At 49.1% G+C, this 18129-nt stretch overlaps 3 protein-coding genes across 3 annotated transcripts in view; all 3 read right to left on the reverse strand.

Annotated features, from left to right (window-relative positions):
* LOC142486059 (uncharacterized) overlaps positions 1-895 on the reverse strand; it is a 56042-nt gene extending 55147 nt beyond the window's left edge. Inside the window, 1 exon segment of the mRNA XM_075584727.1 lies at positions 718-895. Within this exon segment, the coding sequence (XP_075440842.1) occupies positions 718-895 (178 nt within the window).
* A 3356-nt stretch (positions 896-4251) lies between these two features.
* On the reverse strand, positions 4252-9947 carry LOC142486062 (coiled-coil domain-containing protein 86-like). The gene is made up of 4 exons (XM_075584730.1): positions 9184-9947; positions 8818-8947; positions 8648-8722; positions 4252-5010 (listed from the first exon to the last, which is right to left on the reverse strand). The coding sequence occupies exons 1-4, from the start codon at positions 9486-9488 to the stop codon at positions 4804-4806; spliced, it is 717 nt and encodes a 238-aa protein (XP_075440845.1). The 5' UTR covers positions 9489-9947; the 3' UTR covers positions 4252-4803.
* A 786-nt stretch (positions 9948-10733) lies between these two features.
* LOC142486060 (membrane-spanning 4-domains subfamily A member 4A-like) overlaps positions 10734-18129 on the reverse strand; it is a 55807-nt gene continuing 48411 nt past the window's right edge. The window contains exon 5 of the mRNA XM_075584728.1: positions 10734-10784. Within this exon, the coding sequence (XP_075440843.1) occupies positions 10734-10784 (51 nt within the window). The remainder of the gene's footprint in view (positions 10785-18129) is intronic.

Here is an 18129-nt window from a genome sequence, read left to right on the forward strand (position 1 = left end):
AGCTCGCACGAGCGAGACAGCCAGAGAGAAAGCGCGCACAAGCGAGACAGCCAGAGAGAAAGCGCGCACAAGCGATACAGCCAGAGAGAAAGCGCACACAAGCGAGACAGCCAGAGAGAAAGCGCACACAAGCGAGACAGCCAGAAAGTGCGCACAAGCGAGACAGCCAGAGAGAAAGCGCACACAAGCGAGACAGCCAGAAAAAGCGCACACAAGCGAGACAGCCAGAGAGAAAGCGCACACAAGCGAGACAGCCAGAGAGAAAGCGCACACAAGCGAGACAGCCAGAGAGAAAGCGCACACAAGCGAGACAGCCAGAGAGAAAGCACGCATGAGTGAGACAGAGAGAAAGTGCGCATGAGTGAGACAGCCAGAGAGAAAGCGCCCACAAGCGAGACAGCCAGAGAGAAAGCGCGCATGAGTGAGACAGCCAGAGAGAAAGCGCGCACAAGCGAGACAGCCAGAGAGAAAGCACGCATGAGTGAGACAGCCAGAGAGAAAGCATGCATGAGTGAGACAGCCAGAGAAAGCGCACACAAGCGAGACAGCCAGAGAGAAAGCGCACACAAGCGAGACAGCCAGAGAGAAAGCGCACACAAGCGAGACAGCCAGAGAGAAAGTGGGCACGAGCGAGACAGCCAGAGAGAAAGAATGTGTGTGCGCGAGAGCCAAGGAAGTGCATGAGGGACAGCCAGAGAGAGACCACATGATACTCACCCCTGATCTGGAAAGCGACGGCCTCCTGTCCCAGATACCCTAGTGGGACCCGGAGCTGCACACCCTCCTCCCCACACACATACTGGGGCCCCGCAGGGGCGGAGCCGGCACAGAGGAGGAGTGGCCATAAGAAGATGGGGAGGAGCCAGGAGTCACCGCACAGCCTGCACACAGACATCACCTGGAGGAAGGGAAGGCTCACCTGGGAGGCGGGACTTATACACAGGAAGGGTGTGGCTTACACAGGGGCGGGGCTAAATCACAAGCTGTCATAGAGGGGGAGGAGCCAGGAGTCACCGCACAGCCTGCACACAGCCATCACCTGGAGGAAGGGAAGGCTCACCTGGGAGGCGGGACTTAAACACAGGAAGGGTGTGGCTTACACAGGGGCGGGGCTAAATCACAAGCTGTCATAGAGGGGGAGGAGCCAGGAGTCACCGCACAGCCTGCACACAGCCATCACCTGGAGGAAGGGAAGGCTCACCTGGGAGGCGGGACTTAAACACAGGAAGGGTGTGGCTTACATAGGGGCGGGGCTAAATCACAAGCTGTCATAGAGGGGGAGGGGCTCCAGGAGAAGCTGAATCCTATGATGGGGAGGGGTTTATATATGGAGGCGGGACTTCTGTGGGAGTGCTTTTAATGTATGTGCGGGGCTTGTATGTGAGTAGGTGGGGTTTATATATGGGTGGAGCTTGTGTGAGTGGGAGGGGTTTGGGTGCAGGGATGGAATGGGAGGGGTTTATATAAATAGGGGTGGCTTGTGCAAGTGGTTTATATATATATATATAGGGCGTGGCTTGTGCAAGTGGTTTATATATATATATATAGGGATGGCTTGTGCAAGTGGTTTATATATATATATAGGGCATGGCTTGTGCAAGTGGTTTATATATATATATATATATAGGGCGTGGCTTGTGCAAGTGGTTTATATATATATATATATAGGGCGTGGCTTGTGCAAGTGGTTTATATATATATATATAGGGTGTGGCTTGTGCAAGTGGTTTATATATATATAGGGCATGGCTTGTGCAAGTGGTTTATATATATATATATAGGGCATGGCTTGTGCAAGTGGTTTATATATATATATATAGGGCGTGGCTTGTGCAAGTGGTTTATATATATATATAGGGCGTGGCTTGTGCAAGTGGTTTATATATATATAGGGTGTGGCTTGTGCAAGTGGTTTATATATATATATAGGGCATGGCTTGTGCAAGTGGTTTATATATATATATATAGGGCGTGGCTTGTGCAAGTGGTTTATATATATATATAGGGCGTGGCTTGTGCAAGTGGTTTATATATATATATAGGGCGTGGCTTGTGCAAGTGGTTTATATATATATATAGGGTGTGGCTTGTGCAAGTGGTTTATATATATATAGGGCATGGCTTGTGCAAGTGGTTTATATATATATATAGGGCATGGCTTGTGCAAGTGGTTTATATATATATATATAGGGCGTGGCTTGTGCAAGTGGTTTATATATATATATATAGGGCGTAGCTTGTGCAAGTGGTTTATATATATATAGGGTGTGGCTTGTGCAAGTGGTTTATATATATATATAGGGCGTGGCTTGTGCAAGTGGTTTATATATATATATATAGGGCGCGGCTTGTGCAAGTGGTTTATATATATATATAGGGCGTGGCTTGTGCAAGTGGTTTATATATATATATATAGGGCGTGGCTTGTGCAAGTGGTTTATATATATATATATATATAGGGTGTGGCTTGTGCAAGTGGTTTATATATATATAGGGCATGGCTTGTGCAAGTGGTTTATATATATATATATATAGGGCATGGCTTGTGCAAGTGGTTTATATATATATATATATAGGGCGTGGCTTGTGCAAGTGGTTTATATATATATATAGGGCGTGGCTTGTGCAAGTGGTTTATATATATATATATATATAGGGCGTGGCTTGTGCAAGTGGTTTATATATATATATAGGGTGTGGCTTGTGCAAGTGGTTTATATATATATATATATATATAGGGCGTGGCTTGTGCAAGTGGTTTATATATATATATAGGGCGTGGCTTGTGCAAGTGGTTTATATATATATATATATATAGGGCGTGGCTTGTGCAAGTGGTTTATATATATATATATATATATATAGGGCGTGGCTTGTGCAAGTGGTTTATATATATATATAGGGCGTGGCTTGTGCAAGTGGTTTATATATATATATATAGGGCGTGGCTTGTGCAAGTGGTTTATATATATATATATATTGGGCGTGGCTTGTGCAAGTGGTTTATATATATATATAGGGCGTGGCTTGTGCAAGTGGTTTATATATATATATAGGGCGTGGCTTGTGCAAGTGGTTTATATATATATATAGGGCGTGGCTTGTGCAAGTGGTTTATATATATATATAGGGCGTGGCTTGTGCAAGTGGTTTATATATATATAGGGCGTGGCTTGTGCAAGTGGTTTATATATATATAGGGCGTGGCTTGTGCAAGTAGTTTATATATATAGGGCGTGGCTTGTGCAAGTGGTTTATATATATATATATATAGGGCGTGGCTTGTGCAAGTGGTTTATATATATATATATAGGGCGTGGCTTGTGCAAGTGGTTTATATATATATATAGGGCGTGGCTTGTGCAAGTGGTTTATATATATATATATATAGGGCGTGGCTTGTGCAAGTGGTTTATATATATATATAGGGCGTGGCTTGTGCAAGTGGTTTATATATATATATAGGGCGTGGCTTGTGCAAGTGGTTTATATATATATATAGGGCGTGGTTTGTGCAAGTGGTTTATATATATATATAGGGCGTGGCTTGTGCAAGTGGTTTATATATATATATATAGGGCGTGGCTTGTGCAAGTGGTTTATATATATATATAGGGCGTGGCTTGTGCAAGTGGTTTATATATATATACTAGCTGATATACCCGGCGTTGCCCATGATGTAATGTTCTGCCTCCCCCTCAACTCCCTTCCACCCCTCTTCACAGCTGTTCAGGCTGCCCCCCCTTCTCTCCTGACTGAATACCACCCCCCTCCTATCTGCTGTGCACCGCCATCTTACCGGGGGCAGCTGCAGGAGGAAGGGGTTCCTTCCAGAGGCTGCCTGCCCCCCCGCCAGGGAGGGAGGGAAGTGAGCGTTGGCGGCTGGGGCAGGAGGGCCGCGCTTCCCCTCCGTCCGGGAGCCAGTGGGGGGGAGAGGGAGTTGTGTGACATCATAGAACCACCAATCTGATTGGCCAGAGGCTGAGGACCAATCAGATTCACTGCAGCTAGTACCAACCTTTCGATTTTATATATTAAGATATAGGGCGTGGCTTCTGCAAGTGGTTGTCATGTCTCACGCCCCTCTGCCCCAGCTTGGATTCATTTCACTTCTGAGACAAAGATTCCTTGGACTTGTGATACTTTATACCTTCTATATGCCGCAGCTGAGCCTATGTTGCTAATTTAGCAGCCCAATGTAACACGCTTCTGTGTGTATTTATCCGTGGTGATTCACACGCGTATTCTGAGTACTTTTAACATTTGCTAATGTTTATTATTCATTAAAATCACAAACTATTCTGCTAATAACCGGACACACAACGTGCCCGCGTTATACTATGTGTATATTTGCACACTCCCAGTACTCCCCCCCCCCCCGGCTTTTACACACCCCTTTGTGTGTCCCTTTACTATTTTGCACAATATTCTGTGGCCACGCTGCCAGCCACTACTTTCTGTAAGTGACAGCGGCCACGGATCCCACGTACACATAGAAACCTTTGCACCGGGACACGGCCCGTTTAATCTCATCGAATGCCAGGAGTGGTCGATACAAAAAGGTATGACGCGCAGACGCGCCACTGCTCCCCCTGAACACGGGATCCCCGAGGTCACGAAGATATCTGTATATAGGGGTTCCCTGCAGGGACAGCCCCCCCACCCCAAGATATTAACCCCATCACTCCCACACAGACCCACAGTGCAGCGACATTTCCCTTTAATCAACACAAACTGGTCACTCTAAGCTCCGCCCTCAGCGCATGTTACAGTCATTTGCATTTATGTACAGGGGGGCGAGTCTCAGGCCTGAGATAAGGGGTCAGCGGTCTCCTGTGGTGGTCTCTTGTTGGAGGGTGCAGTCTCTCTTTGTGGCGGCCTCTTGCTGGGGGGTTTGGTCTCTCTCTTTGGCGGTCTCGTGCCGCCCTGAGAGAGCGTCAGGGTGTCTCTCTTCTCGATACGGCGAAGTTGCTTCTTGTTGGCGCGTTTCAGCTTCGATGGGTTCCGGATCTGAGAGACAAAGAGCCAGGTAAAAGGTTGTGGGAAGGAGTGCTGGTCTCTGAAGTGGGAGTATGCTATACAGAGTATACAGGTCACTTATTTTCATTAATGTCCCAATGCTATATACCCCGATCCCAGATACATATGATCCTTTAACATGGAATGTTCTCCTTGTGTCCAGTTTCACGTATCACAATATCTCAACACACAGAACCAGCGCCATGTGACCGCGCGCAGACACACACAGCGAGACGCAGACACACACAGCGAGACGCACACACACACAGCGAGACACAGACACACTGTCATGATAGAGGGGATTTGGCCCGGGATTAAAGGGGTTACACCCCCATTTGGCCACCCTCTACTCTCATCTGGGAAGCAAGGGGGTTAACTGGACTGAGGTCCAGTAAAGTGTTTTGCCTTGCTTCAGTATCCAAATGTTTATTCCCCTGTGTAAATGTATTGTGTTATTCTGGTGTTTGCACTCACACATACACTAGGGTTGATGCGGGAGGGAAGGGGTTAATGTTAAAATAGTGATTATAGCCCTTTGTGTAACTTTCCCGCCTTTTCAGGCTCCATTTTGCAGCCGTCCATAGGTCGCCATTGAGCTTCCATGCTTTCTAATGGCAGAAGTAGCGGTTCTGGACCTGTTTTCCAGCGACGACCAGCAGGTGGCGTCCGAGAGGAGGAGCGGCGGTTTCCCATTGTAAGTCAATGGGCTCATTGACTTCAATGGAGATTCCTCAACGCCGGCCTCGAGGAACAGGTTGGCAGCCATCCAAACCGCAGACCGCAAAAGCGGATACAATGTCTTTTAAAAGAGTTTAATCACTACGGTCAAGTTCAACGACAATTGGCGTGGGAATCTTAAGTTCTAGGGCCCCTGGGAATAAAGTTATTTTTGTCCCTAGCCCCTAGGAACCCCCACACACGATCCACACCAGGTCCAGGAATGAGAGACCCCCGTAAGGGGTCGAGCGGAGGAGGGTCGCACCATTGAATCTAATGGCGGCATGCGCCATGCATTGTCTATGGCGGCGCCGGCCATTGATTCCAATGGGGAAAAGCCGCGTGGCGTAAAAACGACTAAGTGTAAAATGCTGAAAAATGGAAGTCCATATCTCCGGTTCTGGAATGACCAGAGGGATGGGATTTGGGTGGCATGTAGCCAAGGTTCCGGCTTTACTGCATGCCCCTTCCCAGCCCCCTCAGATCAACCAGACGGAGTGTGGACGAATGTAAAGATTTGTGGATTTTCTCATAGACTTCAATGGCGGCGGTTTCTCCATTGAAAGTCTATGGCGGGAAACTCCATTGACTACAACGGCAGAGTTGCTCCATTGAAACCCATGGCGGCGGAGCCCGTTGTTTTCAATGGGGATTTAGTGAAAAGCTGAGATTTCTTTTTAGCGGAGATTTTTATAATAAAATATGAAACGGTTTATGTGGTATTTGTATAACTCCGGTTCCGAAGGTCGTAGCGGGCTGAAGCTTGGAAACCAATAGTGTACCACTTCCGGCATTAAGGTCTGGAAAGTTTGGACCCGCTGGACCTACCAGAACTGGGTATTTTAATATGTGTAGGTATTAAAATGTATGTGGGATTTTGGATCTGCTCTGAAAAATGCAGACTCCATCTGCTATGCTAAATAGGGCAGGAAGGGCATCCTGAGGAATTAGCATAGGCCGGTGATCAAAAGGTAACTGTCCTGATTGTTTATATTAAGGGCAGGAACAAAGGGACTGAGTGTTCTTAAGTGTCGGTCTTCACACTTACAAGGGAAGCCAAAATCTCCTTCAAAGAGATTTTTTCTAGCCAGCTCGGCGCCTTGGTTGTAAGAGAGGGGGTTGAAATGGTATTTAAACCAGAGTCAGCCCTTACTCAAATGTCTTCATGTATGGTCTTCATGATCTTCATGTATTGCTGTGATGTCTACATCTAAACCTGAATTATGAAAGGAATGGCCCATCCTGTATCCTGATGGTTTTTCTTGTCCTAACCTTTAAGTAAGTGTCATATTTTGCTTGTTATTTGTGTATCTTGTTGTGTTCACCTTTTTCAAGAAATAAATTATATTTTATCATATCTAAGCCTCGTCCAGTTCAACCCAGTGATATTTGGTGTGTATTATTAATAGCCTGTTACAAAGCTATCGTCACACACACACACACACACACACAGAACCAGCACCATGCGACCCAACTCACACGGCACCATGCTCCTCTCCTGCGCTGATACATACAGTACTGCCCGCTCCTCTCCTGCACTGATAAATACAGTACTGCCCGCTCCTCTCCTGCGCTGATAAATACAGTACTGCCCGCTCCTCTCCTGCGCTGATAAATACAGTACTGCCCGCTCCTCTCCTGCGCTGATAAATACAGTACTGCCCGCTCCTCTCCTGCGCTGATAAATACAGTACTGCCCGCTCCTCTCCTGCGCTGATAAATACAGTACTGCCTGCTCCTCTCCTGCGCTGATAAATACTGTACTGCCCGCTCCTCTCCTGCGCTGATAAATACTGTACTGCCCGCTCCTCTCCTGCGCTGATACATACTGTACTGCCCGCTCCTCTCCTGCACTGATAAATACAGTACTGCCCGCTCCTCTCCTGCGCTGATACATACAGTACTGCCCGCTCCTCTCCTGCGCTGATACATACAGTACTGCCCGCTCCTCCCTTGCGTTGATAAATACTGTACTGCCCGCTCCTCCCCTGTGCTGATACATACTGTACTGCCCGCTTTTCTCCTGCGCTGATAAATACAGTACTGCCCGCTCCTCTCCTCCGCTGATACATACAGTACTGCCCGCTCCTCTCCTGCGCTGATACATACAGTACTGCCCGCTCCTCTCCTGCGCTGATAAATACAGTACTGCCTGCTCCTCTCCTGCGCTGATAAATACTATACTGCCTGCTCCTCTCCTGCGCTGATACATACTGTACTGCCCGCTCCTCTCCTGCGCTGATAAATACAGTACTGCCCGCTCCTCTCCTGCGCTGATACAGTACTGCCCGCTCCTCCTGCGCTGATACATACTGTACTGCCCGCTCCTCTCCTGCGCTGATAAATACAGTACTGCCCGCTCCTCTCCTCCGTTGATATAGTACTGCCCGCTCCTCTCCTGCGCTGATACATACAGTACTGCCCGCTCCTCCCCGTGCTGATACATACAGTACTGCCCGCTCCTCTCCTGCACTGATAAATACAGTACTGGACGCTTCTCCCCTGGGCTGATACATACAGTACTGCCCTCTCCCCTCCTGTGCTGATACATACAGTACTGCCCGCTCTCCTGTGCTGATACATACAGTACTGCCCGCTCCTCTCCTGCGCTGATAAATACAGTACTGCCCGCTCCTCTCCTGCTCTGATAAATACAGTACTGCCCGCTCGTCTCCTGCGCTGATACATACTGTACAGCCCGCTCCTCCCGTGCTGATAAATACAGTACTGCCCGCTCCTCTCCTGCGCTGATACATACAGTACTGCCCGCTCCTCTCCTGCGCTGATACATACAGTACTGCCCGCTCCTCTCCTGCGCTTATATATACTGTACTGCCCGCTCCTGCGCTGATAAATACTGTACAGTGTGCATACAGCTGGCAGTGTTATACACAGGTGACAGAGCACTCACCACTTGTACCACTTCTGCCTTCCTCTCGTTCTCCAGCCGACGTGTCAGATTCTCCTCCTGGCGTCTCTTCTTCTCCTGCGGGAAGAGATTGTGTTAGAGCGTCGGGAAGAGATTGTGTTAGAGCGTCCGTAAGAGAGTGAGACTGCAGAGGAGAAGGAAGGGGCACTCACCTCTCGCTCACGCTGCTGTTCGTCTTTTAGCTGCTGGGCAAAATCTCGGAGCAATCTCTTTTCCTGACGTGCTCTCATCTTGACATCCCAAGAGGTGCGCAGGGGACGGTCATTCACCATGTAAGAGAACCTTCCAGAGACAGGTGAAGGAGGGTAAGAGACAAGCTGGGGCAGAGGGGCGCGAGACATGACAACCAAGGCGGTGAAAATAAGTTCACAGAGAAGAGACTGAGCATACAATGAGACAAGTATTAGAGACAGATGGACGGAGACACCGCGGAGAGACAGGCAGGCCGGGGGCCGCGGTGAGAGACAGGCCGGGGGCCGCGGCGAGAGACAGGCCGGGGGCCGCGGCGAGACACCCACCTTTTCTTGTCTAGATCCTTCCACACTCTCCCAGATTTCGGTTTCCCCCGGGGTCTCTCATGACAGCCCCCAGTCTCTTCCCGTCTCATCACCTTCTGCTTCCCCTTCTGCCCCTCAGCCACGTCCTCCTCCACCACCGGTTCTTGCCCCACTCCCTCCACCACCGGTTCTTGCCCCACTCCCTCCACCACCGGTTCTTGCCCCACTCCCTCCTCCACCGGTTCTTGCCCCTGGGTCCCTCTCCTCTTGCTCCTCCTCAGGGGGGTCCCTGTTGCCCCCGGTAGAGGGCGCTTCCTCCCCTCCATGATGCCTGCCCTCTCTCTTCCTTGTGTTTCCCGGCGCTGCTCCGCTTCCCCCACGTGAGACACGTGCACACAGACCAAGCTAACACTCGGGCGCGCTGTGATGACGTCAATACAGCGAGAACCGCTTCCAACACCACGTTAGACAAGTGACGCCCTCCCCGGAAGTTGCCTGGTTACAGCAGGGAGCATGCCGGGAGTTGTAGTCCTGACTGCGGTTATACAGGGCTGTAAAGTGTCACTATTAGGAGTCCAGCTCTCACTCAGATACAGGTTCCGTCTCATTAGGAATCTCTCTCATTAGAAGGCTGTATTGGGAAGCAGTCTCTCTCTCCCCCATTGGGAGCAGTCTCAGGCATTAGAAGACTGTCTCTCCCCCATTGGGAGCAGTTTCTCTCATTACAAGGCTGTCTCTCCCCTATTGGGAAGCTGTCTCTGTGTCTCTGTGTCTCTGTGTCTCTGTGTCTCTGTGTCTCTGTGTCTCTGTGTCTCTCTTGTCTCTCTCTTGTCTCTCCCTTGTCTCTCCCTTGTCTCTCCCTTGTCTCTCCCTTATTGGGAAGCAGTCTCTCTCTCTCTGAAGGCTGTCTCTCCCTTATGGGGAAGCAGTCTCTCTCTGAAGGCTGTCTCTCCCTTATGGGGAAGCAGTCTCTCTCTCTGAAGGCTGTCTCTCCCTTATGGGGAAGCAGTCTCTCTCTCTGAAGGCTGTCTCTCCCTTATGGGGAAGCATTCTCTCTCCGAAGGCTGTCTCTCCCTTATGGGGAAGCAGTCTCTCTCTCTGAAGGCTGTCTCCCTTATTGGGAAGCATTCTCTCTCCGAAGGCTGTCTCTCCCTTATGGGGAAGCAGTCTCTCTCTCTGAAGGCTGTCTCCCTTATTGGGAAGCATTCTCTCTCCGAAGGCTGTCTCTCCCTTATTGGGAAGCATTCTCTCTCCGAAGGCTGTCTCTCCCTTATGGGGAAGCAGTCTCTCTCTGAAGGTTGTCTCTCCGGATCAAGTGCTGAATCCTGGCTATGTTCCTTAGGTGGACGAATGAAGATTTGATCACAGCTGACACCTGATGTTTAAGGGTCAAATCTCAGTCGAGGACAACAGCATGTTCCTCACGCGGACAGTTTAGCAGCTGGGAGCCCCCAAGCTTAAGGCCGGTGTGTGACCTAGCTGCAGTCTTGTTGTGTTCTGATGGTGAGCATCCACCACGAGCACTTCTGTCATATCAGGATTCAACCTCAACCCACTGGCCTTCATCCACTCTAGGAGCTCATATAATCATCTTTTGAAGACTGATAATGGGTCCTTAGTACCTGGTGCAAAGGACAATTAGAGTTGTGTTATCTGCATAGCAGTGATAACCCAGGCCCTGCCGTCTGATTATGTGACCTGGTGTTAGCATGCACTCTGCGAATAATGTAGGAGATAAGATAGAGCCCTGCGGCACTCCACGTGACAGGGGCACGGTGCAGAAGAGGACCCTCCTGAAGATACTCTGTGACCTGCCAGTGAGAGAGGATCTGAACCAGCTGAGAACGGTGCTACCCAGTCCACAGAAATCCTTCAGGCGCTCCATGAATATCACATGGTCCACTGAGCAAAACCAGATAGTAAACCAAATTGTCATTGATTCCATAGAAACAGACGCACACACACTGGATTACAAAATACAGAAGAAAACACTTACTGGGGGTCTGGGCTAAAAAAAATAGACTTCCTAGGTGAAACAGTCCATAAAACAAAGTCTTTAGGTTGACCGGGACTTGTCCCGAAATGTCCTGGAACTCAAATCGGCCTGAAGTTCCCGACACCACCGCTGGATAAGCTCCAGAACTGCCAAAATCCCCTGACCGGGAGATAGTACCAAACGCCCTGGTACTCTTTTCCGCTTAATGAAAGGGTGGGGTGTTATCTAATAGCGCTTATATCTAAACACATTCATTAGTGAAATACAATGTGAAGTGACTTAAATGAAGTCTAAGTGAACACACAGTGAATGTGTGTAAAAAAAAGCTGTGTGTGCTGTGCACGCGCATAGTAAGTGAAACTTCTTTGACTTTTGTCACAGAAATTGTGTTTGTGTTGGTGATGTTTTAATTAAAAATCAAAATACAATTTCATTGACAAAACGCAAATAAATTTGGACTTTGAATGCGCGTGCTCGGCCCACATCCCCTGTATTAGTTATTTGCACTAAGTGTGAATTCCTTGTGCGTGTGACTGTGTGACTGTGTGTGTGCATGTGTGACTATGTGTGACTGTGTGCGTGCATGTGTGATGTATGCGCACCCCCCTGCACCTCGCATATGCCCCTGCACCTCACATATCCCCCTGCACCTCACATCACCTGCACCTCACATCACCCACATCACCCCCCTGCACCTCACGTCACCCCCCTGCACCTCACGTCACCCCCTGCACCTCACGTCACCCCCCTGCACCTCACGTCACCCGCCCCCCTGCACCTCACATCACCCCCCTACACCTCCTCACCTCACATCACCCCCCTACACCTCCTCACCTCACATCACCCCCCGGCACCTCACATTACCCCCCTACACCTCCTCACATCACCCCCCGGCACCTCACATCACCCCCCTTCACCTCCTCACATCACCCCCCTACACCTCCTCACCTCACATCACCCCCCGGCACCTCACATTACCCCCCTACACCTCACATTACCCCCCTACACCTCCTCACCTCACATCACCCCCCGGCACCTTACATTACCCCCCTACACCTCCTCACATTACCCCCCTACACCTCCTCACCTCACATCACCCCCCGGCACCTCACATCACCCCCCTTCACCTCCTCACCTCCCCTCACCCCCTACAACTCCCCTGCACCTCACATCACCCCCCTGCACCTCACATCACCCCCCTGCACCTCACATCACCCCCCTGCACCTCACATCACCCCCCTGCACCTCACATCACCCCCCTGCACCTCACATCACCCCCCTGCACCTCACATCACCCCCCTGCACCTCACATCACCCCCCTGCACCTCACATCACCCCCTGCACCTCACATCACCCCCCTGCACCTCACATCACCCCCCTGCACCTCACATCACCCCCCTGCACCTCACATCACCCCCTGCACCTCACATCACCCCCCTGCACCTCACATCACCCCCTGCACCTCACATCACCCCCCTGCACCTCACATTACCCCCTGCACCTCACATCACCCCCCGGCACCTCACATTACCCCCCGGCACCTCCTCACCTCACATCACCCTCCGGCACCTCACATCACCCCCCTTCACCTCCTCACATCACCCCCTCACATCATCTCACCTCCCCTCACCCCCTGCACCTCCGATCACCCCCTGCACCTCCGATCACCCCCTGCACCTCCGATCACCCCCTGCACCTCCGATCACCCCCTGCACCTCCGATCACGGCGGCAGAGCAGTCAGGACTGTGCGCTGTGTATAGCTCCCTCAGTGTGGTAGGAGGAGGGATGGGCACAGGTTGTGTTGCCCCGCAGTGCCGGGGATCAGGGCAGGGAGGACGGCGAGGAGGCCCATGTGTGACTGTAACTGGGAGGTCCCATTCGGGTTAGGAAAGGGGGGGGCTGTCCCGGTCGGGCGGTCTCTGCTGTCCCGGGCAGCAGACGGGGCACGGGCAGCAGACGGGGCACGGGCAGCAGACGGGGCACGGGCAGCAGACGGGGCACGGGCAGCAGACGGGGCACGGGCAGCAGATCGGGCACGGGCAGCAGACGGGGCACGGGCAGCAGACGGGGCACGGGCAGCAGACGGGGCACGGGCAGCAGACGGGGCACGGGCAGCAGATGGGGCACGGCAGCAGACGGGGCACGGGCAGCAGACGGGGCACGGGCAGCAGACGGGGAACGGCAGCACAGATGTCAACAGCCGCGGCAGCGGGCGGGGAACGGCGCCGCTGCCAACCGCTTCTGCGCATGCGTGTCTTTCCTCTGCGTCCCCATGACTACTGCGCATGCGCGGCATGGCAGCGGATGTGCGGGGGGAATGGCGGCCGTTAGGAGCGGCACCGGCGGCTATCACCGCCGCCGACGCATATGTCATCGGACATGTGGGGGGAGCAGCGGCCGTTAGGAGCGGCGCCGGCGGCGCATTTGATTTTTTGAGCGGGTGTGATGTCAGTGTTGGGGTCGGGCTGAGCCAGAACACAGCCCGGCCTCAACTGCCAGCACTGACGTCACATCCGGATCATTTCTGTCTCCACAATTCTTTTTTGCCCCAGTTCGAATGAGGCGCCACTAAGGAAGTTTCACTTCAATAATAAGTAAAGTGGATACAAACAGGTAGGTCAAAAATGCAGCTCAACCCAAGGTAGGATTACTTCCTTTTAATCCAGGTGAAGTCGAAGTCCAAGGCGATCACGGAGCGCAAAGCATGAAAAATAACAAACATATCCAACATAGTGCAATATGTCTGAGACGCGACTGGTGTATCGAGCGGAGAGACGGCTCCGGGACCTCCATTGTGGGTGCAGACCTCATGATCGTATTATCTAATCGCTATCTTTATATGAAAAACCATGTGAGTGTATTTCTTATCATTCTACTGCATATAAACTTGTAATGGTGCAGCCTGCACTATGCCTACACTATGCCTACACTATGCCTGCACTATGCCTGTTCTATGCCTACACTATGCCTGCACTATGCCTGCACTATGCCTGTTCTATGCCTACACTATGCCTGCACTATGCCTGCACTATGCCTGTTCTATGCCTACACTATGCCAGCACTATGCCTGCACTATGCCTGTTCTATGCCTACACTATGCCTGCACTATGCCTGCACTATGCCTGTTCTATGCCTACACTATGCCTGCACTATGCCTGCACTATGCCTGCACTATGCCTGTTCTATGCCTACACTATGCCTGCACTATGCCTGCACTATGCCTGTTCTATGCCTACACTATGCCTGCACTATGCCTGCACTATGCCTGTTCTATGCCTACACTATGCCTGCACTATGCCTGTTCTATGCCTACACTATGCCTGCACTATGCCTGCACTATGCCTGTTCTATGCCTACACTATGCCTGCACTATGCCTACACTATGCCTGTTCTATGCCTACACTATGCCTACACTATGCCTGCACTATGCCTGCACTATGCCTACACTATGCCTACACTATGCCTGCACTATGCCTGCACTATGCCTACACTATGCCTGCACTATGCCTGTTCTATGCCTCCACTATGCCTGTTCTATGCCTACACTATGCCTGTTCTATGCCTACACTGTGCCTGTTCTATGCCTGCACTATGCCTGTTCTATGCCTACACTATGCCTGTTCTATGCCTACACTATGCCTGTTCTATGCCTACACTATGCCCGTTCTATGCCTACACTATGCCTGTTCTATGCCTACACTATGCCTGTTCTATGCCTGCACTATGCCTGTTCTATGCCTACACTATGCCTGTTCTATGCCTGCACTATGCCTGTTCTATGCCTACACTATGCCTGTTCTATGCCTGCACTATGCCTGTTCTATGCCTACACTATGCCTGTTCTATGCCTGCACTATGCCTGTTCTATGCCTACACTGTGCCTGTTCTATGCCTGCACTATGCCCGTTCTATGTCTACACTATGCCCGTTCTATGCCCGTTCTATGCCTGTTCTATGCCTACACTATGCCTGTTCTATGCCTACACTATGCCCGTTCTATGCCTACACTATGCCTGTTCTATGCCTACACTATGCCCGTTCTATGCCTACACTATGCCCATTCTATGCCTACACTATGCCCGTTCTATGCCTACACTATGCCTGTTCTATGCCTACACTATGCCCGTTCTATGCCTACACTATGCCCGTTCTATGCCTGCACTATGCCTACACTATGCCTGTTCTATGCCTACACTATGCCCGTTCTATGCCTGCACTATGCCTACACTATGCCTGTTCTATGCCTACACTATGCCTGTTCTATGCCTACACTATGCCTGTTCTATGCCTACACTATGCCCGTTCTATGCCTGCACTATGCCTACACTATGCCTGTTCTATGCCTACACTATGCCTGTTCTATGCCTACACTATGCCCGTTCTATGCCTACACTATGCCTACACTATATATAGAAGTGCATGCACACCGCTAATAGGTGCTGGAGGGGGGCACTTATCTGCCGGTGCGCTGTGTCCAGGGAGGTCCAGACATCCCAAAGGTAATCAGCAAGGAAATGGAAGCAGGCACACGGTCTTTCTGAGGGTGCAATTTATTGTGCCACCAAAGGTCCAACGTTTTGGCAAAGATTGCCTTTACCAAGGAGAGGGCTACAGGATATACTTAGCACACCACTATTTATACACTAATGGGTACTCCCTGGACACAGTGCACCGGCAGATAAGTACCCCCCTCCAGCATCTATTAGCGGTGTATTAGAACAGGAGTAAATGGAGGACAAAGCGGACAAGCAAAAATGGAGCAGGGAGGACCCAGAATCAAAAATAAATTAAAAGTGCACTTTAATGTGACAAAGACCCATCCAACGCGTTTCGAACGTCACAGCGTTCTTTTTCAAGGATAAAACACAGTGTACAAACATCCATTAAGTACCCTCTTACCTGTATGCAATTTTGCGCCAAAAACCGGAAGCGCGATGACGTCATGACGCAATGCGCGTCATTGCGCATGCGCAGGACAGTCCGGCGCCGTTCTAAGGGCAATAACTGTCATGCAGGCAGTGAGGACATTATTGAAGTGGGCAATGCATAAGACAAACTGACAATGCTACTACTATAGCTAGCCAATGTTGCAAAACAGATCGCCGTGACGTCAAGACGCAACGCATATCATTGCGCATGCGCAAAATGGCACAGCGACGTCAATGGGGATAGTAGTGAAAAACATAGAATAAATCAAAACCAATACGGACAAAATACCCAATACATAAGGGGAAAATGTACAGAATAATAAGCACACTACTAAGCTCCTTAATTAATTCTTAAAGAGAATAAAGATATGATTAAAAATATGCATATAACCACAATCTATAAAAAAACTAAACGTAAACTAATTAAAAACAAGTAATTGAAGTAAAGAACAGAAGTAATATATAGTAGTACTAAAAAAGCAGGGGAAAATAATAATATTAATTAAAAAAAACTACAATAAATTTATATATACACATGAGGTAAAGTCAACCAAAGCACAACTAAGTATGCTATATAGAATATAAAGGGAGATCAAGTTTATGATCAAATAACAATAAATTGCTGAACTAAATTTTTGATAACAAAAATTAAAAATATTAATATTATATCACAGAAAATGGGTTAATTGCCAATCAATATTCAAACCCATAGGGAAGCGCGTTTGGAGAATAAAAATCCAATACGCCTCCCTACGGTTCAAAAGATTGATACGATCACCACCTCTAGGTCTACAATTAATTTATTCAATACCCAGGAAGGAAAAATTCCTGGTACCTCCCTGATCACATTCGGAGAAGTGCTTGGAAACAGGATGATTTGTGTCTTTCAATCTTATGAGTCTTAAATGCTCTAACATCCTGACCTTAAGAGCTCTAATCGTTCTTCCCACATATCTTTTGCCGCAGCCACATGTTATGAGATATACAACAAATTGACTTTTTACAATTTATGAAATTATTGATGTAAAATTCTTTGATTTTTCCTCTATGACCATCGTGTGACTGCGGCAAATTATCCTGGGAAAAACTTTTTGCTGGCTTGATATGTTTACAAACGCTACAGGAACCACATTTGAAAGAACCCCTGGTGATATAGGATTTATCAATCCTGGGAGTAATTAATTCACTTGGGGAAACATACGATCCAATTGTTCTCGCTCTACAGTACCCAAATGCAGGACCAGATTCAGTATATTTTTTGAGCGCAGGGTCCATAGACAGGACGTTCCAATGTTTGGAGATAATAGAATTGATTTTTCCACTTTGGTTATTAAACTGTGAAATAAAGAGTGGACATTAATTATTGGATTTTGCCGGTCTATTAGTACCGTACTTCTCTGCATGAGCGCCAAGGTGAGAATCCCCCGTAACACTAGTGGGCAACAATGACGCCCTTTCTGTATTTAAGGCGTTATCAAAAGCAACATCAATATAGGATTGGGAATAACCTCTATCTGAAAACCGTTTAACCAGATCCTCAGACTGAGAAAGAAAACCACCAGATGTAGAGCAGTTCCTTCTCAGCCCGAGGAACTGTCCTTTAGGAATAGCTCTAATCACATGAGATGGATGGCAGCTGTCCGCCCTAAGAAACGTTTTCCTTGAATTTAATTTCCTGTAAACATCCGTTTGGATCAATTTATCAATGTCCACAAACAATTGTAGATCCAGAAATTCAATGTGATGAGAATGAAAATTTAATGTAAATCTAATATTGTATATATTATCATTAAGATAAGAAACAAAAGAGTGAAGTGCAGTGACATCCCCTTTCCAAATAATAATTAAATCATCCACGAACTTTTTGTAAAAAAACATATTGTTGCGAAAGGTGTTGGTGCTAGAAAATATGAAAAGTGCTTCCCACCACCCCATAAAAAGATGTGCAAAGGAAGGAGCAAAGCTCGTGCCCATAGCAGTGCCAATTAACTGTAAATAAAACTTATGATTAAAGGTGAAAAAATTGTGTGTAAGAAGAAAGA

This window comes from Ascaphus truei, unplaced genomic scaffold, assembly GCF_040206685.1.
Source record: "Ascaphus truei isolate aAscTru1 unplaced genomic scaffold, aAscTru1.hap1 HAP1_SCAFFOLD_722, whole genome shotgun sequence".
Classification (NCBI taxonomy): Eukaryota; Metazoa; Chordata; class Amphibia; order Anura; family Ascaphidae; genus Ascaphus; species Ascaphus truei.

Bases quoted from the DNA above. Each gene is read 5' to 3' on its own strand.
- LOC142486062 (XM_075584730.1), bottom strand. From the start codon at position 9,488: ATGGAGGGGAGGAAGCGCCCTCTACCGGGGGCAACAGGGACCCCCCTG. The intron at 8,948-9,183 runs GTGGGTGTCTCG...TGTCTCTGGAAG, and splicing joins AAGGATCTAGACAAGAAAAG to GTTCTCTTACATGGTGAATG. The intron at 8,723-8,817 runs GTGAGTGCCCCT...CTCTTCCCGCAG, and splicing joins AACAGCAGCGTGAGCGAGAG to GAGAAGAAGAGACGCCAGGA.